The sequence below is a fragment of the Callionymus lyra genome, chromosome 14 (genome assembly GCF_982586985.1).
Source record: "Callionymus lyra chromosome 14, fCalLyr1.hap1.1, whole genome shotgun sequence".
Lineage (NCBI taxonomy): Eukaryota > Metazoa > Chordata > Actinopteri > Syngnathiformes > Callionymidae > Callionymus > Callionymus lyra.
This window is the reverse complement of record NC_141831.1, coordinates 14,125,046-14,147,478: the sequence shown is the minus strand read 5'-3', so window position 1 is coordinate 14,147,478 and position 22,433 is coordinate 14,125,046. Positions and strand designations below refer to the sequence as shown.

The 22,433-nt window shown below is 35.2% G+C and overlaps 1 protein-coding gene across 3 annotated transcripts; it reads right to left on the bottom strand.

The window, feature by feature from the left end:
• Window positions 1-305: 305 nt before the first annotated feature.
• On the bottom strand, window positions 306-22,043 carry kcnip1b (Kv channel interacting protein 1 b). 3 transcript variants are annotated; one of them, XM_087807660.1, is made up of 8 exons: window positions 21,711-22,043; window positions 5,613-5,737; window positions 4,359-4,428; window positions 4,225-4,295; window positions 4,056-4,163; window positions 3,876-3,980; window positions 2,651-2,713; window positions 306-1,197 (listed from the first exon to the last, which is right to left on the bottom strand). In XM_087807660.1, exons 1-8 carry the CDS (start codon window positions 21,796-21,798, stop codon window positions 1,150-1,152), a joined length of 678 nt encoding a protein of 225 aa, XP_087663786.1. In that variant the 5' UTR covers window positions 21,799-22,043; the 3' UTR covers window positions 306-1,149. The 3 variants fall into 3 exon arrangements, with proteins under 3 accessions (XP_087663786.1, XP_087663785.1, XP_087663784.1); XM_087807659.1 differs by lacking the exon at window positions 21,711-22,043 and adding an exon at window positions 12,145-12,583; XM_087807658.1 differs by lacking the exon at window positions 21,711-22,043 and adding an exon at window positions 12,145-12,588 and having other exon boundaries at window positions 4,225-4,428.
• Between the last annotated feature and the right edge of the window lie 390 nt (window positions 22,044-22,433).

Genomic DNA, 22,433 nt, shown 5'->3' with positions numbered 1-22,433 from the left:
AGAATAAATGTTTTGAGGAGATAAAATTGTACAAAATGATAATGAAAAATGATGATGCAAAGAAAATTAATTTATGCTTAAGAATAAGTAGACACGCATTACATCACCATCAGATTATCTTCTTAAAGGTTAAATTATATCTTTCTTTAGTTACGGTCATCCTATTTTAGTCATTTTGTCTGTATTTATGATACAATTTGGTGACTTGACTGTTTAAAAAGTTACAGTTAAAAGTCCCAAACAAAGTGATTTGAAACATAAAAAACACAAAAACATGTCTTGGAAATAAAACACAACATCACAGCTTAAGAATTCACATCTTTAATCATATGGCTTCCAAGTTTAAGACTCAACACTATTATTTGAGGCTGTTATGTCACAAAAACTCTACCGGACGACAAAGAAAAAAAAAAAGAAGCATGGATTAATATTTTAGATGTGTTACTATTATAGCTTGTGTGTTTTTAAGATATAGCTTTTCTTTAAACGCACATAAAGGGTTTGGAATTTTCCTGAATAAAAATGATTTCTATGGCTATTATTTTTAAATGACTTTTACTAATGACTTCATTGTGTAGACATTGAGTTCTTGAACAGTGAAAACACTTCTTGAAGACCACATTCACGTCACCTCTGACCTTCTACTTCTAGCTCCTCATTGGAAACAGCTCAACAGACTCACACATTACAGCTGAGACGACACAGAAGTCAGTGAAACGAAACAACATATTTACAGTCACCAGACGTCGTCTTCAAGCCGCCGTGGACGCGAGAGGTAAACAAAGAAAAAAAAGTTCTATTTCATTTAACGGTGAACGATCATCTCTTCTGCTGAACACATGCCAGAAAACAACGTGAAGGTCATTAAAGTATAGCTTTTTTTCCCGTCCAGTGTGGAGCAGCAACGTCCTTCTGTGCAGATTTTTTTTATTTTTATTAGACAGTCCAAACTTGCTACTCGAGGATCTGGTTGTCTTGAGGATCCACAGAACAGTCCGTCCTGTCCTCTTGATAGTCCCTCGCCTGTCTTGGACTTTGTTGTAGATCCAGAAACAACAGCTGGTTTGAGACACACACAGACACACACACACAAACACAGGGTCCTCTGTATCTCCCCCTCCTCGACTCCTTCTTCCCCGACATCTTGTCCTACATTACATTTTCAAACAGCTGCATCGACCTCATCATGTTTTCATCCTGGAAACAAAAACACAGATGCGAGGATTAATTTAGCAGCTGATGAGATCTGACCATGTTTATTTGCTCTTTTATATATTAACTACGGTGGCCCAGATGTGTGAAAAATGTATACAAACTCTGATTCAAAATGACATAAAATATTCTTAAAATTGTCATTTTGATTCATTAAAGAATACTGGTATTTCAGTTAATAAATTTGTTTCAGAGTTTGTATGAATTTCAGGTAATGTTTATTTTGTTTTAGAGTTTTTTAATTTGTTTCAAAGTTTGTACATTTGTTTCAGGAATTCGCAATTTCATTGGATAGTTTATAAAAAAAAAAGACAGTTTGTATATTTGTTTCACTAAATTTAAACTGTGTTTCACAGTTTGTAAATGTGTTTCAGGAAATTTTCAATTTGTTTCTGAGTTTGTCAATATGTTTCAGGAAATTGTAAATTAGTCTCAGATTTTGTAATTTTGTTTCAGATTTTATACATTTGTTTCAGGAATTCATTGGATAGTTTGTAAAACAAGTTTGTAAATTTGTATCAGAGTTTTGAAACTTGTTTCAGGAAATTCAAATTATGTTTCACAGTCTGTAAATTTGTTTCAGGAATTTTTTAATTAATTTATGAGTTTGTACATCTGTATCAGGATATTCAAATTTTGTTTTGGATTTTGTAATTTTGTTTCAGACGTTCTATATTCTCTAAATTTGTTTCAGGAAATGGCCATTTTTTTTCTCCAGAATTCATTAATTTGTTTAACAAGTTTGTAACTTTGTATTTGAGTTCTAAAATATAATCAGGAACGTTTGAGAATTTGTAAATTAGCTTCACAGTTTGTAAATTTGTTGGTTGAAAATTGAAATCTTTGTTTCAGATTTTTAAAACTTCTATCAGGAAATTATACTTTTGTTTTTTTCTACATTGTTTTGTCCTTCTAGGCCACCATAATAAACCTCCTTGAAAGAGGAAATAAATGAGTTAACAATACTAGTAATAAACAGTGTGTCTTCAAAGCAGGTCATTAGTCTGACAACTGTGGGAAATGATGCTCTAAATACTTTTAATAACAGCTTCTTGAGTCTTCATAATGTTAAGTCGTTAAAAAGACTTCATGACATGCAGGCGTCTATCTTGCTTGTGCAACAATTGATTTAATCTGACTTACATTTTTATTGAAACTCACCGTAATACTTCTTAAAGTTAAACATGTTTGTGTTACATAAGGTGTAAATTCAAGCTGCCGCTGATGTCAAGTCTGGTGTAACTGAGCTCCCTACGGGAATTAGCTTCAGATTTGATTGACAAGCAAGTACGGCGACCATTGTTCTTGTAGAATATTTAAGGAACGATTTCAACAAGATCCAAATCCCAAGTAACAAAAGTAAGTAAGCGCACACATTAGCAACGTATTTAAATTATTGATGACTTTGCAGTTGCGTAAGAGTCACGACCAAACACACCTCCTGGCAGGCGATGATGAACTCTTCTAGAGTCACCACTCCGTCGTTGTTTTTGTCCATTTTCTGGAGAAGAAATGATTTATAATCAAATACACAATCGTGACATTCTTCATGAATACTTCTATTAGTTATTGAAATTCAAATTCTTAACAAAATTCAGTATGTAATCAGACTTTAGTTCGAGTCTTATGTCCATTGTCATTGTTTGTATGTAGGAGATAGATTTTAGAGTTTGTTTTATATTCAAAATGTACATATATATATTTTTTATTATGAAATAAATGTAAAGAATAAATCCCTAATTTCCAAAGAAAATCTACCTAATCGAAAAGAATTTAACCTAACCTAACCTAAACCAACCCAACCTAACCTAACCAGACCTGACCCGACCCAACCTGAATGTAAATGTAAACCGTTTAACATACTTTTTCTTCTCAAATATTTGGCAAAATCAAAAATCTATCTCTAAATAGATGTTTACCAATGATCTTTGTTTATTACCATTACCCAAGAGTTCAGAATCATCTTCACGCTTTTTTTTTTACTACTAGTGGTCGAAATAAGAAGATCCATTAGAAAGTGTAACTGTTTTTTCTTTCATTTACGTATTTTCCATCTTCCGTCCTCTAGATTGCAGCAGTCATTATATCCTTCGCAGCTAAATGAACATTGAAATCGTGACAATGGCTGAGGACGAGAGGATACAGTCGACTGCAGCGGCTTTTAAAGCAGATGTTCGGACATATTTGGGTTAAAAAATGTTTTTAAGCAGTTATGACTTGGTTGATAGTTTTTCAATTCTGCAACACCAGAGTCAAGTACTCGACAATACTACAAATATATCCTCGTTACTACAGTATCACACGATACCGCAATATAGATCGTATCATTGCATTTGTATTGTTTATAGTTACAAATGCAAAAAATGATAAAAAAGTATAAAATAATAATACATGTTTTATAAATAAATTGTCAAACATGTGAAAATTGCTCAAAGCAGAAGTATTTTGAATGGGTTTAACCGAAACTAAACTGGAATATAAAATGGTGGACAGCAGAATCTAATCTAATCCAAGACTTTGAGCAACATGATGCATTGGTAAGTGGCAGAAATAAAATGGAAATATAAATTGTTTGTGTTTAACGATTGGAACTTTAATCTATATTTAGCTGATCCAACACTACATTTATGTTCTAGTACTGAGTGTAACCATAAAGTATTGACCTGGAAAAACGCGTCCACGTGCTGCCGTGGGACGTCGCCCTTCAGCGCAGGATACGTGTATTTTCCCATCATGTCGTAAATGGCTCTCACAATATCCGTCATCTCCTGAGATCAAGAAGAAAAAAACAAAACAAAGATCAAAGACACTTTCAAAGCCTTTCGCTGACGTCAAACTCCGACCTCTCTGTTGATGTATCCATCCTGGTTGATGTCGTAGAGGTGGAAGGTCCACTCCAGCTTCTCCCTCAAAGTCCCTCGCAGCAGCGTCGACAGACCCACCACAAAGTCCTGCACAATAAAAAAAACAAGATGCATTATTAAGTAGAAACAAATCATGTCGGTTTATTACCTTGAACTTAATGGAGCCGTTGTTGGTCGTGTCGAAGGCGTTGAAGAGGTAATGGGCGTACATGCTGGCGTCTGCGAGGAGTAATAAACATGTAGTAACGACACACAGTGACGGCTCTTCATAGTTTGTTTTACCTCCGTGAGGAAAGAACTGAGCGTAGATGTGTTTGAACGTCTCCTCGTTCACGACGCCACTCGGACATTCCTGAGAACACAGAAGAAGGATCATTAACGCAATGGATATTTGTATTTTTTTAAAATAAATAATGGGGTAGAAACATACTTTATGAACCACAATTACCTGCTAATATTTCTGCTTTTTCTATTGGTAAAAATAATAGTTTATCTTGATCGTTAAACTTGGTTAACAAATGGCTGTGTTTACATTCAATGTTACGGAATTATCTACTGTAAAGATAAATCAAAGATAATCCCAAATTCTCACTTTTCTTTATAATCCAACAAAACTTCCATTCTATTGTTAACTGTTTGTTAATGTTACTGTAAGAGATTTTTTTATGTCTTTGCTGATGGTTTTTGTGTTATTCTGTTGTCCATTTAGTTGTTTTTATTACTGTTTTTTGTTTCAGATTTTGTAATTTTGTTTCAGTGTTTGTACATTTTTTTCAGGAATTCACAATTTCATTGAATAGTTTGTAAAACAATTTAAAGTTTGTAAGTCTGTTTCAGGAAAATCCAATTTTGCTTCGGATTTTGTAATTTTGTTTCAGAGTTTCTAAATTTAAAGATACATGGCCAAAACTAGTGAAAATAAAACATACAAATCCAAAAAACAAATTGTACTTATTTAAAAAACACAAATACAACATTTTCGGGGCATTGTGTTTAAAACTAAACAACCAAAAAAAACGTATTAAACTGCTTTTTAAAATTAGAACAAACAATATCTTTAATTGAGGTTTTAATTTAATAGAAATTAAACCGTGAGTCCTAATTGTTTATTTAAAAAAGCTTTTAATTATGTTGTTTTTCATCTAAAATGGAGGTCCATAACCTTTTTTTGCACTGGTTTCTAACGCATTTTATCCAAAGATTGATCTTAAAATAAAAACAAAAAAGGAATGTGTTTCACTCATTTTCGCTAGTTTACAGGTTTAATTTTTGAGTAAATTTTACGTGTCAAAGAGTCAGAGGCTACAGATAGTTCAGAGGAAAACACGATCCTCAAAAACACAAAAGTCAGACAGTAATAATCAAAATAACTTAGATATATATAACTTATAAGTATTTTTTTTTCTTTCGGTCTGGTAACAAATGTCTCATGGACCGGTACCAAACCCAGGACCAGGGGTTAGGGACTTCTGATCTAAACTAAAAAGCATCACCAGTCAAAATGTAATAATTCAAGGTCGTTTGACGTGGGATTACATTTTTAAATCCTCGATAGAGAATCTGCAGTTCTTGTTTGCTGAAGTTGGTCTGGGCCTCCAGTTGGTCCAGACCCTCCGGCCGGTGACAGACCATCGTCATCTCCAGCTCGTCGTCCGACTTATCTGCGAAGACACAAAGTGGATTATTCCACTCGCCAGACTCGGAAAACCGGACGACAAAACCTCTCCCTGACATTCTCTACGATACGATATACAAAAGTGCATTAGTCAGAATTATGCAGGCCGCCATGTAACAAGTGCACTTAGATGACAAGGACAAGCACCGGCCGGTCGAGGGACGCGGAAGGAAAAGATGGATACGAGGCGTGTCGTTCCCTCCGGGGGTGCAGTGTTCCATCATTGGTGACACGGGGATTAGTATCTGGGGTTCTGGAGGGAAGTGAAGGATGATGGTTAAATGTTTCTCTCTCCATCCTCCGTTACAGTTAGGATGATATATTGCAATATTGTTTTGACGGGGGTGTCATTATAGTCGATATTTGATATTTAAAATCGATTTTATTTATTTATATTTTAGATTTGTATTCATGTTTGCCTTGCAAATCATCATTTTAGTGTTAGCATAGTTTGCCGTGGTTAATGTTTGTGTAAAATAAAATCAGTTTTTTACAATTAACATAAAAAATATTCACCGTTTGTTCATTTTTCTGTAGCAATTAAACTTCCGGCCGCTAGATGGCAGCGGTCATTTTATCCTCCAAAGCCAAATAAACATTCAAATCCTAGCGATGACTGAGGATGAGAGTATACAGTCGACTGCAGTGGCTTTTAAAGCAGATGTTTGGACATATTTTGGTTTAAATTTAAAATTAAAGCAGTTAATACTTTGTGAAAGAGTCATGTGGTCTGTAAATTCAGCCACACCAGAGTCAAGTACTCGACAATACTACAAATAAATCATTGTTCATACATGATATTGCAATATACAGTAGATCGTATTGTTGCCTTTGTATCGTGATTCGTGATACATATGGATTCGCCAGATTCTTGCCAATAGACACCCCTAGTTACTGAAGTTTCATATATTGTCAAAGATGATACACATTTATTTATTATTATTGCTTTTACACATGCTTTAGAAGCCTCTGAGTACTTTAGCAAATCACAAAATCCATCATTGGCCTGCTGACCTTGCTTACCACAGTTGAATTGATGAATTAATAAAAAGTATAAACGTTTTATTAGTATTTTAATACAACCCCAATAACGTTTATTCATTAAAAAGTTATTTTTCCATCCGAATTTAATTTATCCTACGCTCTTGAACGCACCACAAGGAGCCGCAGGTGTGTTAATATGACATGTTTACATTTTCTCTCCTTCCTTCAGTCGTTTTTACTTTTTACTGGTTTGTTGTGTGTTTGGATATCAGAGGGTGAGTTAAACGACTATTCTTAAAGTTTTTTATTAGTTTTGTGTAAATATGTTTACGTTTTTTTTACGTGAAAGTCGTCTTATGCTGCAATTTGCCAAACCTAGTCAGCTACTATTATGCTAACTGCATTAGCGTGTATGTGTAGAATTAAAATAGATTAATATGAAGTATTATTTGACAAGTATTGTAAAGAATACATTGATATGTATAATATTCCTGTGATAAATATTAGGAAGGTTATTATTTATAAATACTGGTCAACCTTAATACTAAAATAGAGTTTAAAGTTTTAGTTTTGACCTTTTTTGTTTAATGCAACTTTCAAATTGTCATAACTTGCTTAATATCCACCCTATTTTAAAAATGTTTATCATTGGAAAGCTTGCTAAACAAAGAAACATTATGTAATAATGATGTTAATCTTTTAAAATCAATTAATTAAAGTTAAATTAGAAAAATTGCCTATGAAAATATGCATAGAAAAGCTATTCAATAGCACAGATTGAACAAAAACACTTAGTGGTTTAACTGTACAGTAAAGGAAACACAAAGCACAGTTACACTGTATTTTTATTTGATTAAGTTCATGATATCAGCGTAAGAAGTGACGGAAAATATTGTAAACATGTCTGGTCGGCCTGCTGTATTCCCGGTTCAACTGCATTCAGGATTTTTTTGTAAAGATTATACAAAAATACTAACTAGGTAGAACACGTGTCGTAGTTCGTGAAGAATATTGAAACTTTCCGATTGATGAAGTACATGCACCACACATCTCTGACAAAATTGTTCCAAGTTTTCACGCTACAAAACTCCCTCGCAAAACTATGAAGGAGAGTGAAATGTTATACATTTGTCTTTTAGTCTGCAAAACACCTTTTAAATTGATCCATTCGCACCCTTATTTAATTTTTAAAAAAAAATCATGCATAGATGCCAAAATGTGAAACACAGTACAGGTATATACTGTATATATTGGTAGTTCTTGAATAGAACAGAAAAGTAAACGGTTTATTATACTGTACTAATATAAAAATGACTGTAAACAAATGTGACACAAAATGGCACCAACGTTTGACCCTCAAAGGACAACTAAAAATAGCAATCGTCTGCGTCAAGATCATGAAATGATGTCTCAATTGAATGATGACTTCAATTACTATACAATGTGAGTAACAACCATTTTTTATTTAATGTGGCTCCACACAATATTAGTCTAAATGGCTGCAAAATACTCCAGTATATGATCTAAACATGCTGCTTGCACGCTATCATTGTTCCATCTTCCCCTAGGCTCCGTCTTCCGTCTTGTTGTCATGGAGATGGACAAGTATGACGGATGTGAACGTTCGGCTGCCATGTTATAAAAAGCATGACGTGCAATTGTCAGATTTTCTGTCACCTTTTTTTTTTATCACATGAAAACAGACCCCTGTGTCTTTCTGTGGATGACGTAAGTGAAGATGAGACATGAAGGTGTTGATTGGAAAAAAGGGAGAAGATTATTTAAAAAAATAAACTGATGGCGATGCATTGACCCAAATAAATTATACTAAATAGTTTTTCTTATTCTTCTCTGGGGCCATATTATATGCTGTGGTGCTTTTAGGGGCCGTCAAGCTAGTCTAATAAATATACAAAGAAAAAGAGCATTAATATAATGTGTTTTAGCGTTTTTTAAACTGTTAAAAGCTGTGATTTAATTGCATATTATTTTAATAAATACACTTTATCCACCTATACCCAATATTAATTGTATAAAAAAACGTATATATCCGTATACTCAAATAAAAATGATTGGAAACCCCTCAAACTATGCATTTAAATACCTATTTTTTAAATGTATCTAGAAAGGAATACCTTAAAAAAAGATGGATTTATAAATACAGTAAAAGAGCAGCATGTCCATTCATGCTTTTTATTCTCTTTTTTTGTATTAATATTTTGCAAAAATAACAAACAGAGGTGAATGAGAATTTCAGGAGCTGATGATATTAATGCGAAAATTCACACCAGTTTAGTTTTTTAATATTTCCCTGACATTCATTAAACTCTATGGTGCGGTGAAAATGTGTGAATGGCTGTCAAAAGCACTACCGAATTTCCCCTCGCGGGACAAATAAGGGATTCTAAAAAACTATCTCCTTTGCTTCTTCTGCCCCATTTCACTCATTCTTTCAAGGCTATATTTTTATTGAAATAAAATAAACATAGAAAAACAGCCTTGTAAATGAGCAGGTTTCCTCATCTCTTTTCTGTAACAATGAAGAATCTGGCTCGCGATGTGTAAATGTGTGTAATGTTGCCAACTTATCCTCTGGCGTGAAGTCAATAAAGCGTAACACTACCTTGCTTTTTTTTTTTTTTGGAATTGTCTACGATTCAAAAACTGCAACGATTGTTTGTTTTTTTTTCAGTTGAGTGCAGTTGGTCTAGGAAGATGAGCTCACTCAAAAAGCCAGCACTCTAAAATGAGTTGTGGTTGCAAACCCGGCGAATTTGACGCGATCAATTGTTTCCTCTGGCGAAGAAACTGAGATCGACGAGGTAGAAGGTTCTTGTGATGATCATTTGAGATGAAAGGAGACTTCAATGATGGACTGTTGATCACTGCTGCAGTGAAACTGTGAACACCTTTTTGTGTACGCTAACAGGAAATGATCTATGTGATTGTAAAAAGGTCTCTTAAACCACAAACTATTAAGTCTCAACTGTAACAATATTTTAAAACCATTTTCTCCTTCTGTATTAAACAAAGTAGAAACCATTGAACTATTGTCTAATATTGAATTCCACACTGAATTAATTTTGACCCTTTTTTTGTTCTCTATTTGGTCCCAATGACTGTTTAACTTGTGGTGTTTATGTCTATGTTGTGACAGGAGCGTCTCTTGTTTTTTTTTTTTAAAGGTAACCAAATCTGTCTGCCAGACGATCTGGTTACATTTGTCTTTTAAATAAGCCAATCCCCGGAACCTTTTGTAACTACAACCTGACGTCCTGATCCAAACAACATCTCCACTTTCAGTTGTCACTAAACCTTTTTTTTTACATTAGCATAACTTTTTTTAGTCAAACAAATTAGTTTGTTAAGGAAAGTGTTGTAGTTTATTAGGGGTATGCACTGTCAAGAAACTGGCGATATGATACGTATCACAATACTAGGGCAACAATATGATGTCTTATGATGCATATAGCGATACTGTAGAAACACGGATAAACTTAGGTTAGGTAGAACTTTATTGAAATTGTTTTTTTCCCCAAATTATCCACAGCAAATACAGCAATTTTTCATAAAAGATAATCAAAATAAAATAAGAACAAGAACAAAGAGAAATAAAGAGAAACAACAAGATGATACAATCTAAGTCTAAAGATAAAGATAAAGAACATAGATCAAAGACAAATAACAAAGACAAAGGATACAAAGATTAACATAGAACAGAACATCATGATACCTTTACTCCACTCCTGCCCCCGAACTCAGACTTGTACAATTTAATAGCCCAAGGAATGAATGAGTCCTTGAGTCTATTAGTTTTTAATTGTCACTATAGCCGCGGAGGGTGTACTGACTGCTGCCATCTAGCTGCCCAAAGGTAAACTCAGTGAATATTTGAATGTCAATTGTAAATAAAAAAAATATATATATATAATATGTTTAATTTACACACGCACTTTATATAATATAAACCATAAAATAATTATGATAAAAATGAAGGATTTGAAATAAAAAATAAAAAACCCCAAACAATAAGGTAAGGTAAGGTAAAACTTTATTGATCCCTCAGGAGGGAAATTGTTTACAGTTCTATTTAATATTTATTGACAATATATCATATTAATATTTCCTCATATTACCACTAGTTTAGAGTGTGTGTACACACATGCTCGAATAGTACAGAGGTGTATTCATATTAGAGCTGTACCGATACACAAATCATTAGAGCTGTACTGATACACAAATCGAGACAATATATTTCGCTCGAACTCGCATAATTTTCATGATTTTAGTGTCATCATTTTGACTGTATCCACTAGTCCTCAGTCAACGCCGGAATCTTGTGCGATTTCATTGTTCATTTAGCTGATAATAAATATCTAAAAATAACTTATTTTACACACCTTATTGAATAAGAACTATGACGATAATATAGCTTGATTTGATAGCCAAAAATAAATAAATCGACCAAGTTCTGTTGAATATCAATTGAGTATGATGGATAAGATCTTTACAATATATTGCTGTATACATTTTTTTTTCTTACTCCCCTATTGCATTTAGTGACAAATGCTTAACCAAAACGTGGCGAAAACATATACAAGCAATTACAAAGAAACTTTAGATTAAAAAAAAAAGTTGCATTGACCTAACAAGGGTAAGATGGGGACGGCAAGAGAGGCAGAGCTTTACATGGCCGATAGTAGACAAACACATCCAGCACCTAAAGCAAATCATTTTAGCATAATTTATGCAAGGTCTCTTTTCCCCAAGAACATATTTCTGACCTCCGTCTCTTATCAGCCCCGTCTTTATATCACTGAGCATCCAAACCACGCTTACATTTAGCTGCGGATAAAAATATTGAATTTCTACGAGAGCTCTTGTTGTTCTCTTCGTCGCCGGGAGCAATTTGTATCAGCTTTTGAGCACGAGCGTGTGCACTTGCTCGTCTATACTGATTCAACCTTCATGTTGTTGAATGACTCTTTTTTTTTATGCCCCTTCAACCCAGTCTCCATGACAACAGGCTTCTCAAGCATAAGGGCAGCGAGAGGTATGATATGTGAGCTGAGTGTTGATTCACATGCTCTCCATTTCACTCGAAGAACGCACAAAACCCACTGGGATCGACGCGAAAAACTGCGTTGAAAAAAAGAATCCTGTATATTCCCCTTAAGTGCAGTGATTTTGGAAATACTAGTTTATATCTGCGACAGTGGAGTTGACTGTTGAATGTTGATGAGATTTTTTTTATGTACTCTCAGATCTTCTATGCATCAACTTCTCCACAAAAGTGTTGTTATCTTGAAAAATAGCCGCCAAGTAAACAGTTAGAGAAGTACAAATACTCACTGAAAACAACTACTCTTTGACCTTTTTCGCAAGCGTTTCTGACTCATGCTGACCTACCTCTGGACGGTCTCCTCTGTTTGGTCTGCATGGTCAAAGTGCCCACCACGGCTCCCATGTTGTCACTGTTAAAAACACCCCCCTCCTTTTAAAAAAAACAGCCGAAGAACAACTACTTGTTGGAGAAAATAGACTTCCTCAGCTCTGGATCTTACAGGGGCTCCTGCCCCCTTCCTTGTTCTATCTGGAGTAACCACTCTTTCAGACCGAGACTCTGGGATTTTCTGATCTCCAAACACGAGCTGCTCCTGCCTCCCTGCGCCACTCCCTCCTCTCTCTGTGCCTCCTCATCTGTCAGCCTCTCCCCTCTTTTTTTTTTTTTTCCCTTCTTTCTTTCTGGCTGCTGCCTTCTCGTGTCCCGGTGTTATTGTTGAGAGCTGGCAACAGATGCTGCGCTCGGTAATGAACACTGCTCAAGGGGCCCGGGAGCAGGTGGAGCGAGGCGACAAGAGTCCTGCCAGCAAAGACATTTTCATTGATTAGACTTTGTGTTTATATTCCGGAAAACTGCAGCAAGACTTTGCAGACGGCTAATGATGACTAATGACTCTAATCTCTCTCTCTCGCTCGAGCTATAATCAGCTTCTAAAGCTGTTCGAGTAACCACAGTAACAAGACACTTTTTTTTTTTCTTCCGAACAAAAATATCTTTTGTGAACAACAATTGATCCTTTCAAGAATCCGAAGAAACCGTTTAGTTTAAGACATGAAGCTCCTAAACTTGAAGATGTTTTTTTGTTTTTTTTATTGAGACTGTTTAGACCTGAGTGTATAATCTGTGGATGTGGTTAAGAAGGATTTAGTGGAGGAGAAGAAAGATGAAAAGCTACTTGGCTTTTTCTCTAAACAATATGATAACACGTGTCAAATAAACTCTTGATGCTCTCCAGGGAAAGTCTTTCATTCCAGCCTCCATGCTTCAAATTTTTCTGTTGCATGTTCTGCTCCTAACATATTTTAATGATCAAATATCATGTTTTCCATAACGTGATCCGATCTTTCTGTATTTCAGGATGGCACTGACGTCATCTTGGAATCACAAAAAGCAGCATTAAAGTTTCACCACCAAGGTGAGGGAATGATTATAATAATAATGCAAAATTGTATTAATTCATGCTTTGAAATTGTAATAAAAAGTGTCGTTCTTCGATACTGTATCGATATTAAATAGCACTGTATACATTTTTATTTTTCCCAAATCTTTATTTATTCTATTTTGGGAGGTGGGTGCTTTCAAATAATATTTTATTTATAATTTATAATAGTTCATTAATGATTTATTTTTCAATAAAGTTTGTAGAATAGAATTATTCCACATCTACTTACAACTATCACGCAAATATTCTCCGTGTTTATTCATTTTTGTGTTTCAATTCAATTTCCGGCTGCTAGATGGCAGCAATACGTCCTCTGCAGGAATAATTTAAAATCCTGGCGATGACTGAGGACGAGAGGATACCGTCGACTCCAGCAGCTTTTAAAGCTGATGTTTTGAAATATTTTGTTTTCAAAATGAATGAAAGCGGTTACGAGTTTATCAAGTCATGTGGATTGTAAATTCTGTGACACCAGAGTCAAGTACTCGGACAATACTACAAATATATCCTAAAGTATCACAACATTTCACAATATATGGTATTGTTGCCCCTGTATTGTGATACGTTTCGTGTCGCTTTCGTATTGATTTTTGTGTTGCAATTAAACTTGCTAGATGGCAGCATTACGTCCTCTGCAGGTAAAGGAATAATTTAATCCTGCGATGACTGAGGACAAGAGGATACAGTCCACTCCAGCAGCTTTTAAATCTGATTTTGTTTTCAAAACAAATGAAAGCAGTTACAAGTTTGTCAAGAGTCTGTGAATTCTGCAAAACCGGAGTGAAGTACTCAACAATACTACAAATATATCCTGAACATTTCACAATATATGGTATCGTTGCCCCGGTATTGTGATACGTTTCGTGTCGCCCGATTCTTGCCAAAACACGCCCCTTATTCTGAACTCTCATGCGGTTTAAAATATTAATAAGGAAACTTTTTTTTGTTCTAGCTTGGTATTTTTAAAAGTAGCTTTCGCCACACTTGAGCAAAAGGGTAGTTTCTTGAGTAGAATATTTCACTCTCCGCCGGTTATATAAGCCGACTGCAGAGCGTAAACTTATGTGGGTCAACGGTAAGTTGTGGCGAGTGAGCGTGGGTTTGCCGGCCTGTGATTTCGCAGGTAGGGCTGAGCTGACAACTGATTAATTAAACATATAAAGTCATGAATAAATCTAGGGAAACATATAGTTCTCTCACGCCAGCAGCAGTTTGGGCTATATCCTTTTTTAACCAGATGGGAATAAATGTTTAAAAAAAGCGCAGACCTTAATTCTCATCCTGATGTATTTGCACGGTCCCTTCCAGATGGGGAATTAAACTATTTCTGAATCCCACGTGGCAGATGTTGGCAGTTGGGCGAGTACCCGAGGACACTAACTCCCGTAATCCCTTCATTACAGGCTCTCTAAGTGGGACACGATGATGGTACAGTGGTTCGCCTCAGTGACAACAGAGTTTTGCCTCTCACTGCACGACTTGGCCCTTTTTTTTTTAAATTCATGCATACTTATTGAAATGAGCTGAAATGAAGTGGCAGCATGGTCACCCAACTTTTTCGAGTCGTTCAGCTGCCTTCACGTGCACGTTTCGTTGTGTAATTTAGGATATTCTTTTATACTGGAGGTCCAGAAATTAGGGTTTTCTGTTTCCTCCCCCCCTGGGACTTGGGAGGCACTGATCCGAAGACCAAGCGCAGATGTTTCTTTTCCTTCTTGGCCATTTGTCGCTGGTTCCAGATGACCTTTGCGTGTTCAAGACATACTGGAAAACCTCTAACCTTTCTTAACCTCTTCTGCACTGCCGATATATAATTGTTTTTGCAGGCGTGGTGAAAGATCTTTTAGGTCGTGAACCTGAACAAAGCATTTCTTTCTGCATTATGAACACTATTTGATTCATTCACCTTTTATGTTTATTAAAGTCTATTAAAATGACTGTGAAATTGTTTCATGCTGCAGAAATACACACCCACGTAAAGGAAAAAGGGTTGGAGGCATGGAAATAAAGCTTAAGCAATAATTTATTAATTACATTGATTGATCTTTGCCTCAAGTTGACGAGAGAGCTTCCTTTAAGCAAACATGCGATTGCCTTACAGTTTTAATTACAAATGTACATCAAGAATTGTATTTGAAAAAAACCCTCTTTTCCCTGAATAACATGCTCTTCAATGTTCAATTTTATTGTTGCATTAGTATCTACAACCAAATAATGTGATGTACTCGCAATGTTGGAAACCATTCAGATGAAACGGAATTTCCTCTTGCAAGTCTAGTGACTCATCAGACTAAATCATGTTTTAGATTGAAACAATTAAACTCTATAGTTTATTATCACATTATCAAAAAAGTGAGAGTGGATTTGCATTAATCAATATGATTAATCAAGTCTTCAGATTGAATAATTTACTTGGCCTTTGACTCTGGACATGTCGTGACCAAAATACTTCTTAATATTTGACTGACTGAAAAGGTAAACTGATCATATTTGGTTTACTAAACCAAGATATTTTCAGGAGCTTTTGTCCTTTTCCTCCTGACAGAATTTGTAACGGCGCCAAGTGTGTAGGCTGCTTTGCTCACCAACTTAGAAAAGTGCCCACATTTCTACTCATCGAAATAAGGGCTTCAAAATCGCCGTCAAAAACACTGACTTGGTTACTCAGAGATCAGTTAAGTGGTTTTGTGTTGTATGCTCTTGGAAGATGTATATTCACCTTAGCATTACATTCCTGGTTCATGAGGTTGTGACAAATTAATCTTAATGAGGATAAAAAACAAAGGTTTATATTAATTGATACAGTAGATACATATCTATGTATTAATCACAAAAGAATAATCTCAAGATTATACATGACCACTGATACAAAAAAAATCTATAGCATTATTCAAGTCTCAGGATGTTTTACTCGTGACAAATGTAATAATTGCAAGTAAAACTTGTTGTCCTGGAGGTTAATGTGTAAATAGCTCGAACTCAAGTACAGCTGACCAAGTACATGTGATATCTTTACAGATGGAATAAACAAGTGAAAACATAACATTATGAAGGGGAAAAAAAAGGATCTTAAGTATAGTAGAAGTTGGCACAATGTAATTGGATAAAAAGTGATGTTTCAGTTTTAAAACTGGATGAGATTTAGATTTTTTTTTTTGGTTGTGAAAATGGTATAAAAGCTAAATGAAAATCAGTCTATTGCCCTTGTCGTTTCATTTTTACAATACATTTATATATATATATTAAGCATTTAAATTACTCTCTTGTAGCTTGCTTTATAACTTTATAATCCATAACTAAATAAACCTTCATTTCTGAAGACGTAATACAAAAAATGATGTGCTTTCCTTTAAAAATTGTAGTATTGATACACGAGCACTAGATGGCAGCAGAGACCCAAATCCCATTTCAGTAAATTTATAACGTTAGAAAGTCAGCGTTAACATGAATTAATCATCAATCAAAACGTTTGGATGAAAAAAAAAACGTGTGCATAATATTATAACTTAAACACTGCATTAAGACGGTAAGAAAAGTCATCCTAAAATATATATTTGTTGGTTTTGAAAGGAACTGCTGTGGTTGGATAAGCGAGGAGGCAAGAGATAAAAATACATCTACTAGAATATGTTACATAAAAAGTGTGGCAGTAGAGGTGAGGTTAAAAATTAAAACGCTGACACACACTATGATTCATTCCTCACATCTAACATCCACAAACTAGGAGGGAAAACACCTGTGTTGACGGGGAACAGATCACAGGACAGACAGAAGGCAGAGCTACATTGTGTGCTTTTGTGCGTGTCGGTCTGTGTGTGTTGAAGCAGAAAGAACAAGGTTATAGACTTGAAGGACACAGGTACACAACAAATGAAGCCTGAAAATCCATTGGCACTGAAGAACTAAAGAAACTTACCTCTGGATTAGTGTTTATATTAAAAAAAAGATACACTTGTACTGTATATTGCACTTTTTTTTTCTTTACTATACAGCAATGACATTAAACAGAACTATATATATATATATATATATATATAAAATAGATACAGTGGCTTTTAAATAATATTTTACTTTTTTCATATTTTTTTGCAGGATATATTTCATTGAAGTGTATAAAAATAAAGGTATTCGTAATGATGAAATCCTGCAAGATCCCTTCAATAACTGAAGACGAGAAGATAGAGTTGACTCTGGCAACTTATAAAGCTGACGTTTTCACAAAACAAGCCTAATTTTTTTTAATGATTTTGTGAAGGGCTCGATTAAAACACGATTCATAAAAGGGGAAAACAGCCTACGCTGCTTCAGACACAGTGTCGGGGCCCAATTTACACCGTAGGTGATCAAAATAACAGCGTAGGGGGCCCCTATGCTGAACGTACCTCTGCATACACACATTTCTATACATCAAATTGTATTCCCTTGACTTGACTTGATCTACTTCAGGGTTGGACAACAAGCTGGAGCTTTTTTTTTTTTTTTTAACTTTAAAATTCTGGTTCTTACTTTCAGATCTATTCATAGTCAGGCTCCTCCTTACATCAGTGATCTGATCCAGTCTTATACCCCAGCTCGGGCTCAGGTCTTTGGATCAGAATCTACTGATGGTTCCTCGCACACGGTTCAGGACCAGAGGAGAGAAATCCTTCCAAGCTGTTGCTCCTAAGCTTTGGAATGATCTTCCTCTCTCTTTGCGCTTGATGGATCTACTGACTCCTTCAAGAAACATCTTAAGACGTTTTTATTTGTTCAGGCTTTTCCTTTATTTTTTGGTGTTATCAGTTTTATCTTGCCCTTTAAAGAATATACTTTATTGAATATTGTTTTGATTGTTTAAGCGCTTTGTGACCCTGGTCTAGAAAAGCGCTATATAAATAAAAATTACTTACTTACTTACTTACTTCCTCTCGTCAAGAAGTTCACAATAAAAGTGTCTATTTCTAACCAGTTCGACAACTACTTCACTGACGGATGCAAAAAAAGGTCTTCCAGCGATTAGCATCATCACCTTTTCTACCTTTTCTTGCAAGCGTAACAGCTGATGCATCTTCTCACAACAGGAGATGTATCTCTGCTACAAATGTGACATTTAATTTTCCACTTTGTTGCACATGCTTGCGTGCGCGAGAGCTCGCTACTGCACCGTGCCTCCGTCCATGCATGCAGCCACCATCTGCAGAGCGATTTGTTAACATGATCATGACTGAATTACTCTGTTAGTTTCTGTTAGTTTCACCTTGAAACACACTCCTGTCCGAGAAAGCGATGCACATGCACTGAACTACACAGAACAAGAGGTTAAAATAACTATACATTTGAATGCGATGCAATCATTTCATCTATTTAGTGATCTGAAAAAAATATTTTTGATTGACACAAAGTAGCAAGACTGTCCTACATAGAGGTCAGCTTGAGATGAAAATCATTCTGCAATTATTTTATCACTTCTAAAAATGTGACTCCCACGATTCATTGGCATAATTAGTTTGCACAACCCAGAATACATCTCCATTAGTCACTCCGGGTCAGGGTCACAGCTTGACTCTGTTAAGAAAGAGGTTTATTTGGTGAAAATAAAAGCCACAAAAAAAATCATAATTTAATAAATATAATATTCTGTATCAATATAGTGTGAAACTTAAATGAATGCAGGACAAAATAGCTTATGTGATCTATATGTACAGTAAATGGTTTATTTAAAAAAAAAATCATGATCATGTATAGTGAAGAGTTGGTGAGGCTTCATGAAGTATCTCTGTATCATGATACACTGTCATTTCTTATTAATTCATCTGCTTTTTAATCTTTTGCTCTAATCTACTAATTCAATGAAACCTGGTATTATTTTCAAAGGTAGAGTGCCATCTAGTAAGTTGCCTTCCAAAATGAATGTATCATGATACAGAATCATGATACAGTGTCTTCATTTTGAAAGCATGAATTGCTGGGATCTGTTTTTTTCTTTCTCCACTATAGTCTTACTTCAACTGTAAAGTGTCTTGAGATAACTTTGTTATGATAAGACACTTTAAATAAAATTGAATTGAATTTAAAAGCCACTAAGGCTTTTCCTTGATTTTCTGGAACTCCTGTTGTGTTATCAGTTTTATCTTGATCTTTAAAGTTTATACTTGATTGAATATTGTTTTGATTGTTTAAGCGCTTTGTGACCCTGGTCTGGAAAAGCGCTATACAAATAAAAATTACTTACTTACTTACTTACCTTCTGCTTTATAATATTTGTCATATCTGCTGATTTCCTTCAAACCTGCCATCTAGTGGTCTTTCAAAATAAAGACACTGTATCATGATACATTGTCTGAAGTACAAAGCTGTTCACTGCTATAGAGACATGATTGATTCAAAAATTAAGGAGGTTTTCGTTTATGTTGATTTATTTATTTTATTTTCCTACTCACCCAAATAAAAACCAACAAAATTGGAAGAAGGAAAAACTTACGAGGCTAGTTGTAGTTCATGAGGTTTCACTTTAGCTTTATGGAACAAATTTTCCAAGCTCAGTAGTTGGCATCTTTCAATTAATAAAGTAAGGTTTCATTTAATCAGTGCTGCCAAAAAATTGTAGAACAGAGGGCGCCATCTAGTGGCCATTACAAATGAGGACAATGTTTCATGAAACCTGGTTTGCATACAGCATGAGGGAACATGTGGACTATCATGCATGGTTTTTACTCCAGGTCATTTACTTTTTTTTTTAAATACTGGCATCACATACTTAAATATATTCTCTTCTCTTGCTAATATTCAGTAAGTGTGACGCCATCTCTACCGATTCTTAACATAACCGGGTTCCGGCAGCAGCTCTCTGCTGAGTCTAGCTTCGGCTCACAGCTGCATTCTGACTTGGTGACTCAGCACTTTGTTTTTTTTGCTACCGAGGTGAAAAGTGACATTGATTCAGGGGGATGAGAGAGGAAAGGTAACAAACGTCAGGGGGTGAAAGAGATGGAGCACCTTTTAACCCATTTAAAAGATTCCAGGAACACGTTGTGGCTTCCATTAATGTATTTTGATTTTGATTTTTGTTCCTGAGGTCTATAAATCTTTATAGAAAATGCCGGGAGACCAGTCGGTACCCCAGGCGTCGTCTTTGCTCATCTTCCGCAGTAGATGCTGTGAGTCTCTTTTTTTTCTCCAGGAACACAAGGATAGGAGGGAGACAAGGCCCAGCATATGTTGCAAATATTATACCCCCCTCATTTTTCATTTTGACACTTACGCACTCTTTCTATTGCTTCCCGCTTTCCAGCCTCTTCCTATCTATAAGAACATAACAGAATATACCATGCAACCCTGAATATAATTTACATTTAAATGTATTTTATTTTGTTGTTTTAACAATCTAACAAGTTTTTTTTTCGGGTGATATATTAACCAAAATCCCCTTAAAAAGTCACAATTTACTTGTAATAATCCTGACATTTTCCAATTTTGATTGTGTTTCTGATTCAAGTCAGAGACAGTTTTGTGGGTTTTCAGCTTGGAGAGTTTGGAAAGGATGCGATGTGATGGAATTAGTGGCATATAAAACCAATTCCCATCCTCTACCTAGAAAGCAGGCCCTTCTACTAATGGTACCATACACCTAGATCACTTAAAGTATAGCCGACACAAATGTAAGGGCCCATACAAAACAAAAATGTTTAAATATGTATTTAAAACATGGTGATAACTGACCTTTTTCTTTTTTACACACAGGTTAGATGTATAAAGAAACCTTCATGATTTTGGCAAGTAAAAAAAAAAAACCTGCAGCAAATGCATCTTACTAAAACGCTGAATCAGCGATAGCTCTCGGCTGGTTTCAAGATGGTTCCATATATACATTTTGTGTTTTGCTCTTTAAAAAAAAGAACTTTACCCAAACAATTATCTTGACTTATCAACAGGAGATAAATGGTATTTAAAACAAAAAAACAAACACCTTACAGACGGTAAAATTAATAGAAAAACAGTAGGTTTTTCCTGTTGTATGTTTTGACACAGTGATGAATGTTGTAGTGAGGAAAGGTGATTCGCTTTTTAACTAGGATTGTTTTAAGAGTTAAAATTCTGTTTTGTGACTCTCTTTTTATGCTTTAAATGTACTAAACCTGTTATAAAACACAGATATAATTCAATAATTTCAATGTTTTTCATGACTTGGAGGCTAGCTTTACATTTTCATCAGTTTTTGCGCCATAGGATGATTGTCGTCGTTCAATCTGACAAGAAGACTGCTTTAAAAAAAAAATCAGTTTTTGCCTCCTTAAACCCCTGCAAAAAAACTTAAAATCACAAATCCAAACTCCGACAGGAAACATAGAAAACACAAAGTATTTTTACAAAAAAAAAAAAAAAAATCGTTATTGAGAGTCCACTCAAAAATGTAAAATTGCAATTAAGTAGATGCAAATCTGGATCACGACTCTACTGAATACCAGAGAGTGTAAAAAAAAGTTACAATACCTTTAGTCAGGGTTCCGAAGACAAGTCTCCGCAGTGACTGGATTAATTTGAGCATCCCTTGTCTGCAGCGACTTGTACATCCAGGCATCTTTGGCTCCGAAAGATGAGTAAATAAACAAAGATTCCAAAAGTACTATTACATTAAGAGTAGGTCGTGGCAGAGACGAACGACAATCTTCAGGAATACAAAAGAAGAAAATAGCTCAGCAGACTAATTCTCTTTTAGAATGTGAGAGAAAACTTTTTTTCTGTCCCGCATTTCAGTCGAGGAAAATCCGAATGTAATAAAAAATTCAAAAGCCAATCTAGAAATTCGTAAAGTTCTGCTTCCTCGAGTAGCTGACTCAGTCCTCCCACCTCCTCGCTGCTCACCTCATTCTGCCCTGGATCCCTTTGCTTGCGATTTCACTTTAAATCCTCGAGCGTATTCCGGTCTGAGCTTGAACTGCAGCCCTGCTGCAATGATGTGCGGTTGAGCTCTCTGCTCTGGTCCGCTAATATGTACTGCAGGGAACTACACACACCCTCCGACCACTTCCTTCTGTCATTTGTGCTGATCAGGAGCTGTTTTTGTTTGTGTTGCCCCTTTGAAAAAAAGACAGACGGTAACACATGAACGTGTGTTTATGCAGGCATCTGGTATTTATTCATTAATAGTTTATAAAACAAAGTATGTTTACATTATTATCTACCATAAAAATGTAAACATTCACACCTTATGTT

What these genes read in the sequence shown, in the direction of transcription:
- kcnip1b (XM_087807658.1), bottom strand. Translation starts at nt 12,202, where the DNA reads ATGGGAGCCGTGGTGGGCACTTTGACCATGCAGACCAAACAGAGGAGA. An exon ending in ACGGCTCCATTAAGTTCAAG is followed by an intron (nt 4,164 to 4,224) that starts GTAATAAACCGA and finishes TTTATTGTGCAG; the next exon opens with GACTTTGTGGTGGGTCTGTC. An exon ending in ATGGATACATCAACAGAGAG is followed by an intron (nt 3,981 to 4,055) that starts GTCGGAGTTTGA and finishes TCTTGATCTCAG; the next exon opens with GAGATGACGGATATTGTGAG.